Raw genomic sequence first — 13,550 nt, 5'->3', positions numbered from 1 at the left:
CACCATGTATTTTTCACTTCGAACCACATGCACCTCCCCTTCTCTACTCTACTCTTAGTGAAGCTCTTAAATCTCTCGGAGTGGAGTAGGCTGTTGGTGATGCAGTGATTTTGCAACTGCAGTAACAAGCAGTTGCGATGGACAGGAAGCGTTTTAGGGAACGTTTTGGCTATACATCAAGGCAGGACTGATGAGCAGTGAGGAGGGGAGGTTTGTGTTTGGAAGTACTGAATCAGTGTTTCTGTTCTGGTGATTGGAGCTTATTCTGCAGGCTGTGGGCCCCCGGCAAAAGGTGGTAGTAAGGCACGTACTGCAACACTAGAACATAGTTTAAAACATTACCCTTATTTAACATCATGCAATTGTATTATTTTCCATCATAGGCTTCTGATAAACACCATACAAAATACATATTTTTTCCTCTAGAGCAACTTAAATCAAGCCTAAAGGCCTCTAAAGCATGTCTTTTTTTAACCAACTCCTCTCTAATGAAACATGTCAGTTGGGGACTGTACAAAAATTACTAGAGTGCAGAGGACGGCTGACTCTTTCACATTTTGAAAAAAGCAAGACCCTCCCCGTGATTTAGATAAACTGCAACAACCTGCCAAAAATGTCTCAGTATAACAGTATAAAATTTGTACAACTTGTATAATTTAATATTTAATATAAAGATCTCCTCCAGATGTGTTTTTAGACATATAAAATATTGTATCTGTGTTCAACGAGCGTCTGATACGGTTTTTTCCACAAAAAGGTTCAATTGCCTAGTTAAAAATGTATCATTTATCATTTCAAATCATTTATTGGACACAAAATGTCTCCTACATCACTGAAAAATCTACACTTCAAGCTTCAACATTACAGGTGGTGAATTATATACTGGACCACAATTGGCTCCAAAGAAGCTGTAATGTCACAAAATCCTGCTAGTACGTCCAGACTGACCTAGGCACAGGCAGCAAACTGTAATATTTGTACGCCAGCACAGACTTTGAATATAAGAAATAAATATGAATTAGATTAAATGATGTTATAACTTATTTATCTATTTGTCGGTTGTATGTCTGATTGTCTGTCATATAATCAACCCAATGCCTGAGTCACATTACCATGATGTAGCTATTTATGTAACTATGAACTATCAAAGGAAAATTAAATGAAAAAGAAAAAATTTAGACTCCCCTCATACCCCCGCTCTCTCAGACAAGTCGAACTCCCCTCCTTTTAGCCATGAGACAATTTATAATCCCTTTTCTGACCATGCCCCATTCACCCCAAATAATTTGCATACAGTCCCTTAAATAAACAATCTAATCTAGATAAAATGATCTAATCTAAATAATAAATTCTTGAGTAACAATCATATCAGCTGCCATTGCCAGCTGATTGTCAGAAAGAGTATGATGGTAATAGATTATTAATGGATGTGCTTATACTTAAACAATCTAAACTAGAATATTTTCCACCTCTTCTTATGCTCTGCTGGTTCATTACCACCCTCACCCTGAACCACCACTCTCTTTGCTTCACTTGAGCTATCAATAAGATCAATTCTGATTCTGAACTGTGGCACACAGTTCAGAATCAGAGGTTGCTGTTGTCTAAATGATTAAATGCATGTGTGTGTGTTTAGAGCCTGCTCTGAGAAGGCGAGCACTGCAACCGGAAACACTAAGGATTGTGGCCTTTTCTGGATTACATTGGTTGCGCTGTTGCCAAGACAACAGCAATTAGAAAAGACTAGGTTACCAAGCAGAGAGTGGTTATGTTTCCGTAGCAACCAAGGTCAGGGAGAAGGCTTTGGGTATACCTGAGTAGGACAGATACAACATATTTCTTATTGTTATATATTATATTTATTGTTATATTTTCTGTTCACATTAAAAACTTTACCTTGACATTACCCTGCGTTGTTATTGGCTTTTAAACATCTGCGCTGAAACTGAATAGCTGATAGTTGAAGCACGTTAAGGCTGACATTTCCTGCAGGAAACTGCAAATATACACCTAGCGATGTCTGATGGGATGAAAACAGCACAAATATGGAGGAAAAAAAATACAGAACCATGAACACATGTGAGGGGGCAGTGTCTCACCTCCTTTACCAGCACTCACACACACAATCCTGATCGTTTTCTATAGGCAAGCTGTTCACAGAGACGAGGACAGCAGACAATGTGTCCTCCTATATGTAGGCCTGTCTGTGCCCGCTGTGTGCGCTTCCTGTAATTAGTTGATTATCACAGCATGTTGTCACACACCAGCTTACACAAACACACTATAATGACAATGACATAACATGGCCTCCTTAAGCCTTGATCTAGGAGGTAGTATTTACCGTGCTTATGCAAAACAAAGCAGCTGCATAATACTGTACAGTCACCACATCGATCCACACATCTCTACGTCCTTCTGTTTTACCCCCCACCCCCCACCCCCCTCCCACCCGGCCCTCTGTCTCTCACCAATTCTCCAATTCTTTCATCTCTCCATCATCTTTCCATCAGTAAATGCCTTCTTCACTGTGCCTTAATCCCCTGTTAGACTGTCTCTCAGACACACACACCTCCCAGGTTCAATGTAGTGTGTAACCAGAGGCTAGGAGAACACTTAATCCCTCAGCACCTGCCTCCTATACCACCATGACCCCTTGCAGCTGCTTGGGTGTGTGCTTTTTTTTTTTGCCTTTATGTCTGTTTATTGTGCATGCGTGGTTATTCATGTATAAGCGACTTTGCATACATATCAGTGCATTTGTCAGAGGGTGGGGTGGTGTTAGCCCATTTGCGTATTTGTAGATGTTTATATCTGCATGTTTTTAATAACACATTTGAGCTAAACAGATGTACGGTGCTGTTGTCTGCACAACAGATGGGTGCGATATAAAATAGCAACGTTAAGATTCTCTACACTGCAGGAGAACAGACTGCAGGGAGCAGTATTCAAATTAAACCTGACACCGACACTGTGTCTTGTCTGAGATATAAAACTTGTGCCGGGTTCATTATGAATCACCATTTCATTAAGATATGCCATGAGACGTTTTTGAAAACTACTACCAGGTGTGCTCCAGTCTGCACTGCTAGTTAAGGAATAAACAGGCAGTAGGCATGATGGGAAAAAAAAAGCTGATTTTCAACCAGATTCCTCTACTTGCTGTAAACTCAGCAAAAATGAATACAGAGAGCAAAATGTAGACAATTTTATTGGCAGAAAATATATAAAAACAATTATATTTAAAAAAAAAAAAAAAAAAAAAAAAAAAAGTAAAAACAATAGAATATAAAATTACCTTTTTCTCCATCCATGTCAGAAAAAGAAAGTTTGTTGGAGAGCTGGTCATGGACCAACTAAATAAACAATTCTGATATAAATGTGCAGCTTTCAGTGCACAGTAGGAAAAAGAAAACACCTTTGGTTCCTTCTAAGAAGTCCGGCTACCTACTGCTCCCACCTCCACCGCACATCAATCATTCTCTCTACATCTCCATTTACACTTATTCTAGCCTCTCCTCCCTACAGGTCGCTCTTTGTTCCATGGAGGAAGGGGGAGAGAGGAGGCAAAGCGCTGCAGACAAAAGTAAAAGGCAGAATTGTCGCCTTCTTGCTGAGTAGAGTGACCACTGTTTGATGGAGGGGGAAAGAGGAGAGGAACAGTGGTTTCCATTGGGAGGAGAATGCAGCGAGAGGACTGCTGATTTCTCTGGAGAGGAGGGAGGGCGACAAAAACGACAAACATGTTTTTTGTACGTGACCGGTGCTGACAGAATCTCAACCATCCTGCATCTTTCTTCCGACTGTGAGTCCGCAGGCTCTCTGAGTTTAGTTTTTTTGCCGTCTTCGCACACACACACACACGAGCTCCTCACGCACACACGTGCCTCATGTGGAAGTTGACCACATACTCTGCGTTGGTGCGCTGGACAGAGATGGCAAAGGGTTCGAAAGGGTGGAAGGTGAAGGCGACTAGGCGACGCACGGCGTGGTTCACCGGCCGTCCCAGCAGGCCCGCCTGGATCTTAAACTTCAGTAGGCCCGAGTCACGTGCGTAAAACCTGGCGGACGAGAGAGACGGACAGTGTTGTTGCGTTAAACTCTGGCTGCTCTGTGATAGGGATCAAGGTTTCTATTCCACATTAGAGTCTGACTGGAGTCAATCTAAAGTCAATCTGTGGTTGATTAACACATCCACCCCTTAACTAAATCATCAATCAGACACAGCCTCAGACATCAACCTGAGGATTGCAAAACAGCTGAAAAGGCTTGGAGAATAAAGTATGAGGTACTGGAGAAGAGCTGTGCCACGTGTTTTGATATTGATGATAACCATAACCCTAACCATAACCCTAACGCCCTAACCCTAACCCTATTATCAAAAGTGTTGCAGATTTCTTTTCAGTCATTTGACTGATTAATCAACAAATAATTTCAACCTGTTATCACATGACCAAAGCTCCAGAAAAGGTAGAAAGAGGACACTGAGGTAAGACTTTTACTTACCTTTGCAGCAAGTAATGGAAAGTGAATCTTTTGTTAAGGATGTATTCTTAGATACTTTGTGTTAGCACTAACATTATTCATTTGTCACTTTTACTGATAGTGTGGTTCTAAAGTCCGTACCTGATGGGATGGTCTCCGCAGGTCTTGGGCCTCTCCATAACAGACACCCACTTGTCGTCGTAGCTGAAGAGGGAGAGGTCGAGGTATGGGCTGCTGCTGTAGGACTGGGCACTGATGGGCAGCTGACCCAGCAGCCGACGCACCGCCTCCGTATGGCCGCCGAATTTAGCGTTCACTATGGTGTCCTTGAATCTGAGGTGCAGACATACAGGGATATCAGCACAGTGACATTGAATAGCAAAAGGAGTCTTTATTCTCGGGTGACAGTGTGGCCCTGATGTAAAGATTCACAAGTCAAACCTGCCAGGCTAAATGATAGTCCCCACACACACACACACACACACACACACACACACACATACCAACACTGAAGTGTTTTGCTGGTCTCACTTTCAGTTCCTATATTCTCTCCTTTCTCTTCGATCCTTAAAAACTCTCTGTACATATTTTTAGTATGTCCTCTCACCTTGTTGTGTGTTTTTCTGCCTCCCCTCTTATAGACTGTTTCTCCCTGAAACCCTGTGAACGGGGCTTTATGCCGGCCATTTGTAAGTGGTACAAATCTGGTTTGTTGAATGTGCTCACCAGCTTTCAATTTCTCTTCTTTTTCTTCCCAAAATCAATTTTCACCACTCTAAAATCCAATTCTAAGCTCTTTTCCTCGCTCAAACCATCCTTTATCTCCTCCTCCCTCCCCCGACCCCCCCCTCTGTCCGCTCCTCCCTCTTTGCCTTCCACCGAGGATTTTGTCACCTACACCGTGGAGCCAAACCGCCAAATTCAATCACGGCTCCTCTAGCCATGCTGGCTGTCTTAATGTCTCTCTTCTAGATCCAGATTAAGTCCTAAAACTCCTTCCTCCTCCTCCTCCTCCTCCTCCTCCTCCTCCTCCTCCTCCTCCAGGCGATCACTGCTGATCTGCTCCCTTTCGTAACCGCTGTCTTCAAATACTCCCTGACATTTGGCTGCACACCATCATGTGCAGTTTCTGTTTTCATTCAGAAACGAACCCCTGATACAACAGTTTGTCAGCACAGTTTATGCTCAAACTGAAATACATCTCATTTTGACACCAAAATATTTGGTATTTCAATACAATAATTTTCTGCTTTTACACAGGATGTCTCGGTACCTTCTCTGGACCTGCCGTGCGTAGTTGTTGGATGAGGCGGAGCAGGGGAACTGGACGGCCTGGCTGTGTAGCGTAGCGTTTCTGAACAGGTCGCAGAAATCCTCGAACAGCTCCAGCAGCTGGTCGGAGGTGTTCTCAAAGACAGCCAGCACCTCTGTGGACACCATGTTGTATACCACGAAGAACGACGGCTGCCAAAGACAGAGAGAGGTTTTGATATTTTGCTGTATTTTTTTCTTGTAGGCATGTTTTTTTTTTTTCCCCTCAAGTATGTTGCAATCCACCACGTTCTTCAATAATGAAAAACTAAGGCCAGTCAGGAATACTGAGACATTCATTCTGCTATAACTAGATTTTTCAATACAATATTAGCTTTGGCCTCCGTGTATGTTATAAAATGATATAAGATGAATATGATAGTATTTATATATTCTTCATCGGGGAGATGAAAGCTGATGGGCGACACATTCAGAGAGCTGAGATTTGAAAAAAATAAAATTAACATTAATTAGATCTATTTGCTGTTGTCATGAATGAGTCGCAGGACTGAACAGAATCTGCGGGAGAGACGGTGTCCTTGGAGACCTGAAGAAGGAATCCTTTTTATACAACATAAACAACAAAAGACACGAGAGAGGCAGGAAAAAGCAACAAAGAGAACAGAAGGAGGAATTCAGACCAGGATCTGCGTGTGTGTGTGTGTGTGTGTGTGTGTGTGTGTGTGTGTGTGTGTGTGTGGTACCTGTGAGGGGTCCGTGACTCTGAGTGTGACCACGTCTTCACTGGTGTATTTAATGAAGAGGTGATGTTCATCCAACAGTTGCATCTTCCACATCCTCAGCCTCCTCAGCTGATCAAAAAACTGGAAGAATCTGACAACATCAGGACAGAAAGAATGAAAACCAATAACTGAACTAAACCGATCAATAGGTGATTATCTAACAGTTGTACATTATGGAAGTGCTACTAGAAATGCTGAGGAGCCAGGTTTGGTGGTGGACAGTTTATCTGCTCATAAGCCTGTCTGCTAAACTGGAAATATTTTCCTCAGATTGACTCATAATTAGGCTAGTGCAGCAAATAAATCAATTACTCAGTCAAAACAATATTATCTGACAACTATTTTGTCAATCAATTATCATTCAAGTCATTTATTAAGAAACCCCTCCAAATATTCACTGTTTTTAGTCGTTGTTATGAAGATTTGCTGATTTTTCCTGGTTTACGTTATCATAACTGAAACTTTTTGGGATTTTGGATTATTGATCGGACAAAACAAGCTAATATGAAGATGTCACCTCGGGCAAAAAGACAAAAAAAAACCAAACAAACTCTGTGAATGAAGTCATTGGTTGCAGCCCTAAATTACACAATAAAACCGTGTATCACTAATTTACAGATCATACAGTTAAAACATAACATTGCACTACATTCAATTTATAACATCAATTCATAATAATAATTCGTATTGATAATTCTTTAATTATAACATCTATCAATGGTCAGACTTACAGTGATAATATTACATTTTTACTATTTTTATTTGAAGTGTTATGATTTTATTCAGTCCTGTAAATAACTCCCCACTTTAGAGCTGCAACCACTAGTCTGTTGTCAGAGAATTAATCAGCAGTTATTTTGATAATCAATGCATCATTTCAGTAAGTTTTCATGACAACATTTCAAATATTCGATGGTTCCGACTTCTCAAAAGTGAAGATTTGCTGTTTTTCCTTTTCATATAAGACAGTTAATTGAAAATCTTAACATTATAGACAAAACAATGAAGACGTCATCATGGCCTCTGAGAAACTGTGAATGCCATTTTTTCACTATTTTTTAACATTTTCATAGTCTAAACGATTGATTGACTAATCAAGAAAATAATCAACAGATTCATCAATAATGAAAATAATCATTATTTGCAGCCCTGAAGTACTTTAAATCAAGGTATCCATGACTGACAGAACAGTTAAACTACTTTAAACTTCATAAACGTAAATAAAAGTAAATATTAGTGAACTTAATTTACTTTATTTGTTTTAAATTTCTTTCTTTCTGAGGAGTTTTCCATCATGCTGGATAGAGGAAAATCCTGGCTTATTTTGATAAGTCTCACTAATTCAAGTGAGAGTTCCAATCCATTACTGTGGCTTATACAGTATGATCCCTGCTCAGTAACCATGGTATCTTATACCGCAGAACTAGCCTGCTCCGTAGCAGGCCACCTGTCAAACTTTATTTAGCTGGGTCAAAGAATGTCCGACGGGTGGAAACAGACTCCCAAAAGACGGATCAGTCGAGCGTCTTTTCGTACTCGCATCACTTTTCGTGTTCGGAAACACAAGATGGACGAACTGTGAGGGACCTTTACAAAAATACCTACTTCAGTTCATTTCAAATCTTAACATAAGAAATAAAAGTGTGCCAACGTTGTTTTGAAGTTATTTTTTTTATTCATTCACTTGTTTTGTTCAAGCTGTGAAGACAAATTGAAAATTAAATAAAGCCAAACCATGGATGATCAACTGTTCTGGGCTGCTGATGTACTCTGTACACGTGCACAAAGCCTGGTTAGACTTAATAATGACTAGACGTGGCTGAACTGTGTTAGTGGAACTGCTTGAGCCTTAAGTGAGACTCGACATTAATTCAAGCTGGTCTTTTTCAGGTAAGCACAGCTTTCATTAGCTGCGTTGATGGAACACCCCTCTGCTCTCTTCATCAGACACACAATCCTGTCCAGCTCAGAGATGAGTTTAACAGGCCTGTCAGATACAAAATACTAGTGAAATGTCAATAATACAGTCCTGATCAAGAATACAGTCTAGACATGCTCCATGTGAAAAGTGCCCTGAGATAACTTCTGTTGTGATTTGGCGTTATATATATAAATAAAACTGAATTGAATTGAATTGGCCTCTGCTGCACCCACATGCAAACTTAAAAAAAAAAAAACACAACTGAAAAGAAGAGAGAAAGGTTACATACCTCCTCTTGGCTGTGGCGCTGCCGTCCTGCTCAGCCCTCCTCCAGAGGTAGACCAGCAGCCTGTGCTTGAGGGAGTTGATGGTTTTGTCAGTGTAAAGACGCGGGAAGCCTGGCTGGCTCTCTGCCTGAGCCTCTGTGTAAACGGCCGAAAGAGTCAGGAGGTCATCCTCATAACAGAACCGCCCGATAGTCCTTACGTCCAAAAACGTTCCCTCTGGAGTCACCTGGGAAGGGGAGGGGAAGAAAATTAGATCCTAAAAGATTTTTCCTCTCAGTTTACCTCTCACACCAGCGTCTTGAAAAGTAGATCCAAACTGAATCGTAAAAAGGTAGAAATCTACTCTACTGGGTGATGCTTTCAAGTATTTTAAAATTCGAACCAGACCTAAATCAGCAGTTGTTTTCAACCACTAAATCCATTTAAAATGGCAAATCTGCTCACCTGAAAGACGTGTATGGTCTGCTGCTGGACCGACAGCACAGCCAGGATGTTTCTGTAGAGGTAGAGGCCCTGGTTGTGGGACAAGATGATCTTGTCGCACTTAAAGGACCTGGTGTCACACAGCCTGCCGGTGTGGAGGTCGATGATGTGGAGGGAATAGTCTTCTAAAGGAGACCGAGGGTTCGGAGTCACGGATTCGTTGTTGCGATACACCTGGTGGGAGATGAAATACGAATGGAAACAAATCTATGAAGTGAATTTGTAGTTTTCTTTTTTTTTGAGTTACTTTTTAAATTTCTGGTTAGTTGTTACCTCAAAGAAGTACGGCGGCGGCTCCTCTGGGACGTACACGGCCGACCCGACGATGACATAGCGGCAGTCATCTGTGAACAGGCTGCACTCCCGGTTGAGGTGTTCTCCGTTTGAGGCCACATTAGTGACGTGGAGCAAGGAGAAGAAGCGCTCAAACAGGCGACCTCGGATGTTGAGGGAACGTTGGTCGTTGGCTGTTAGGAGGGTCTCTCCCTCTTGGCCTCTCAGCAGGTCCTGAGCCGCCTGGCAGCCTTGGTATTCATATATCTGGAAGAGAACAAGTGTTTCCTTCATCTTTTTCACTCTGGTAAATTGGGAAGTTAGCAGATTGTGTTCCAGCTGCACTTGACAGTCAGGAGAGTGTTTAAGAGTTTTCCTGATCTAGTCCTTACCAGATATTTTCCTTAAGGAGGGAAAAAAAAAGGCAACGTTAACAATTCATTTTCTGTCCTCTTACCTCCAGAGACGTCTGGTCAGAGGAGAAAGCGATGAAGCAGCGTCCGTCAGGTGAGAACTTCCTAAGAAAGCAGGGGGGCTTCTCAACGTTGACTACAGTAAAGTTAGGGAACAGGTTCTTGTGGAAACAGCGCACTCGGTACCAGTGAGCTCCCGGTCGACCCGAGCAGATCCTACGCCTCTCAAGACGATGGACCACGTTTTGATTCTGGATCCGTCTAGGTTTCAGGGTTGGGGTGTCCTCGTCCATCGCTGTGATCAGAGAATGGTCTCAAACCCCTCCCTCAGTAGGTAGCTCGTGCAGACGGCCAGTGTGGTGAAATGATTACATCACAAGCACGTTCCTCGTACCTGTGGGTTCAGGGGAAAGTATGAATGGAGGTATGAAAGGAGAACAGATGAATGCTCTAAAATCTCTATCACATGCTGCATGTTGACCTGAAGGTGGATCCAAATCCACATATAGTCAGGCTCTAACACTGAGAGACAATACATGAAATCCATGCTGATCAGATGTTTGCAGCTTCACAAACATGAAGAGCTGCTTGCTTTTCAATGTTATATCATCATACAATTTATAAACTGAAGGTAGAGACAAAAACATCAAGCTCGACTGAAGACAAAAAAGGAGAGTGAACTGGTGAAATTCAATTCAATTATAATTCAGACTTTATTAAGGACACAGCTCATGATAGATTTAAGTGTTTGATTTATTTTGTAATACATTGCACAATAAAAACAGTTTCCTGTCTGCTGGTCACACTAATTTACAGACAAAAATCTGGTCTCAGCTAACTAACGTGTTATTATGTTTGCACATTTACACTGTAACTCATATTAATAGGTTAATCAGCTCATTAAACCACACTAGTACACCTCTTATATGAGACATTATACAGATGGAGTTATCATCATGTTATATCTTTGTGTTATCATATTAAGAAAACCACAGCAGACAGCAACGGCTTTCACAGGCTAATGTAAGACAACTCGACAACGAAAGCAGCTACAGATCATCGTGTTTCATTACAATACATTAATTTGAGTTAAGGTTTGACACAGTACGCTGTTATTCACTCACTTGTTACTTTAAAAAGCCAATTATCCCGCTTTCAGGAAGCTTTCTGGACCTGCCAAGTTCAGCTCGTTGTGTTAGCAACAGCAGTGAAGCTCGACAACTTACAGCAACGTTAAATTGGCAGCCACTGACCTCAGTCGGTCATGTCCAGCTTCATTTCTTCCGCCAAGTGCAAATATAACGCAAATCTATCACATTTCTCCAAATCTCCGACTCTATGGAGTGTTTATGTGTCAAACAACCGCTGTGTTTGTTTTGAGTGAGCCGTGGAGGAAACGCAGAAGAAGACAGCAGCGTTTTTCTGAAGTGGAACTCAGGAGCTGTCGTTTTGAACAGCGCCACCACATCCTCCTCAGGAAAAAAGTGGAACTGCACCCTGTAACAGCTGCATCAAGTATTCAGAATCATTTTTATTGGCCAAGTATGTTTACACATACAATTGCAATTTGATTCGGTTTAGTGGCTCTCAATGTACTGATACAGAATAACAACAAAATAATCTTCAGAAATATACACAAGGAATGAACGTATACAACTGTAAACAGGATAAAATAGTGTAAAGAAGTGAAGAGTGCAGGAAGTGCTGTGATAAATATTAAATGGTAAGAAATTAAAAAATTACGTTAATTAATATACATATAGTAGGTGGTTATGCACAGTATATACAGTCTGTTCAGATATACAGTAGTGTGTGAAATGTATTGCACATTTTGTATTTTAGACTAATATTAATAATCAATTGGATTTGAGATACTGGCACCTAAAAAGGCTACAACAATTACATAGTAATATGCCACATTAGTCATGATGGAACCGACATGTATGGTGATCAAAGTAATAGAGGGCTGTAATATATAATAGGCATTTGAATTCCTTGAAACACATTAGAGCAAATTTACTGTGCGATTTTTGAAACATTACATTTCCTATTCACTGAAAATGACAGAAATAACCTTACTGAAATAAACGTGTGTTATAACATAGTTATCATAAAAGGGTTTACTAACCTGTGTATTCTATTATACATGCTAGTGCCCCAAAAGTAACTGAAATTAATATACTGTAAACATATTTCTGAGCATCCTGGTATAACATTTGACCAAATTCAATTCAAGTAGGTAATTGCAGTCGGCTGCATTTTGAGGTGACTCTCATAGTAGCCACACATCAGCCAAATGTGCACCTGCTGATTTCACTGAAGTGCCAATTTACTGATCAGTAGGTGGGTTTGCAGGTGAGAAGCAAAAGTGCTCCTGCAAACTTTGAACATGATTATAATTTCTTCAACTAAATTGACAGGGAAATACAATACACCTTTGACCACTGTACCTTCAGTGTATGTGACTGTCTTGTTTTTTTAGCCTATTTTATTTAATTGATTTGTTTATAACAGCACGTGCACCCCAGGTGACCTGCGTTTTGCTTTCCATAATGGCAGATAATTAAATTATGATTATCCTCTTTCTTAGGAGGCATGTTCATATGGACTGAGAATAGCATTGTGAAAAGAAAAAAGAAAAATGCTCACAGTACATTGGTCTCGGAAGACTGCTAATGGTTCTTTGTGCAATTATCCCTAACCAAAGAGTCTCGTTTAAATGTTGTAATTTTCCATAAAAGTACATGTAGTAGGCATAAAAGTCCAGTTTGAAAAGAAAAATGAAGAAATGAATGGAGGGAAGGATGTGAAATTATCCACTTTAAAATCTAATGGCATTTTCCTTTTCAACTATGCCTGATTAAACCTGTGCTTCAAGATGTGGATGTGTCTCTGCATAATATTTGTGTGCATGAGTGCATGTGTCTGTCTGCTGGTTTGTGTGCGGTTCGCGTGTTGAGCTTGTTTCTCAAAATCAGGTATATGTGTGTGAGTGTGCATGTACAGTTGTTTGTGTGTTACAACGGTAACACACATGGGAGTAATTCAAAATAGAAACTATGTACTATCCTCTGGTTGTTTTTCTGTTATTTTCCCTCTAATAAACTGCACACTACAAAGAGCCCTGGCCTCAGCTTTTAGCATCAGCCCATGAAGTAGAGAAGAGAGTCTACATCTGAGTGTTTTTATACACTTTTTAGCCTATCTGCCAGAAGACACAGTGCTTATTTAAGATTATTTTTTTTCATCTTTGCTTTTTACAGCCCAAAGTGGACAGTCTCTATTCTTCCTGCTCTTTGTCACATATTTCTCCAGTTGAAACAGCACAGATAGTTTGCTCTTAAGTACAAGTATTTGGCACTATCACCCTTCCCCAAAATGGAGTTACTTGAAAACTTCAAATTGTTCTCTTTTCAGCAGTCAGGGGGAATATGGGATGGTAAAGAGACCAGTGCAACCAACGACTGTCTGAGAAAATGTTTAAATACAATGTTTAAAGAAGAAGAAAAGAAAAAAGGGGGGGTGGGGGCTCTTCAGCACCCTGTTTTGGAACAGTATATAATGCAGCTTAACAGAGTGCAAAGTCTACAATTGCCGTTATTATCATCATTATAACGAACAGAACTTTCTAAAAGAG

At 40.7% G+C, this 13,550-nt stretch overlaps 1 protein-coding gene across 4 annotated transcripts; it reads right to left on the bottom strand.

Annotated features, from left to right (window-relative positions):
- Positions 1-3,190: 3,190 nt before the first annotated feature.
- det1 (DET1 partner of COP1 E3 ubiquitin ligase) lies at positions 3,191-11,341 on the bottom strand. 4 transcript variants are annotated; one of them, XM_044357609.1, is made up of 10 exons: positions 11,167-11,336; positions 11,038-11,086; positions 9,958-10,307; positions 9,501-9,767; positions 9,189-9,401; positions 8,747-8,970; positions 6,498-6,627; positions 5,756-5,946; positions 4,624-4,815; positions 3,191-4,058 (listed from the first exon to the last, which is right to left on the bottom strand). In XM_044357609.1, the coding sequence occupies exons 3-10, from the start codon at positions 10,204-10,206 to the stop codon at positions 3,869-3,871; spliced, it is 1,656 nt and encodes a 551-aa protein (XP_044213544.1). In that variant the 5' UTR covers positions 10,207-10,307; positions 11,038-11,086; positions 11,167-11,336; the 3' UTR covers positions 3,191-3,868. The 4 variants fall into 4 exon arrangements, with proteins under 4 accessions (XP_044213544.1, XP_044213541.1, XP_044213542.1 ...); XM_044357606.1 differs by having other exon boundaries at positions 11,038-11,341; XM_044357607.1 differs by lacking the exon at positions 11,038-11,086 and having other exon boundaries at positions 11,167-11,341.
- Between the last annotated feature and the right edge of the window lie 2,209 nt (positions 11,342-13,550).

This window comes from Thunnus albacares, chromosome 7, assembly GCF_914725855.1.
Source record: "Thunnus albacares chromosome 7, fThuAlb1.1, whole genome shotgun sequence".
Classification (NCBI taxonomy): domain Eukaryota; kingdom Metazoa; phylum Chordata; class Actinopteri; order Scombriformes; family Scombridae; genus Thunnus; species Thunnus albacares.
Note: the sequence above shows the minus strand (reverse complement) of the source record. Positions and strands in the feature narration are given on the sequence as shown.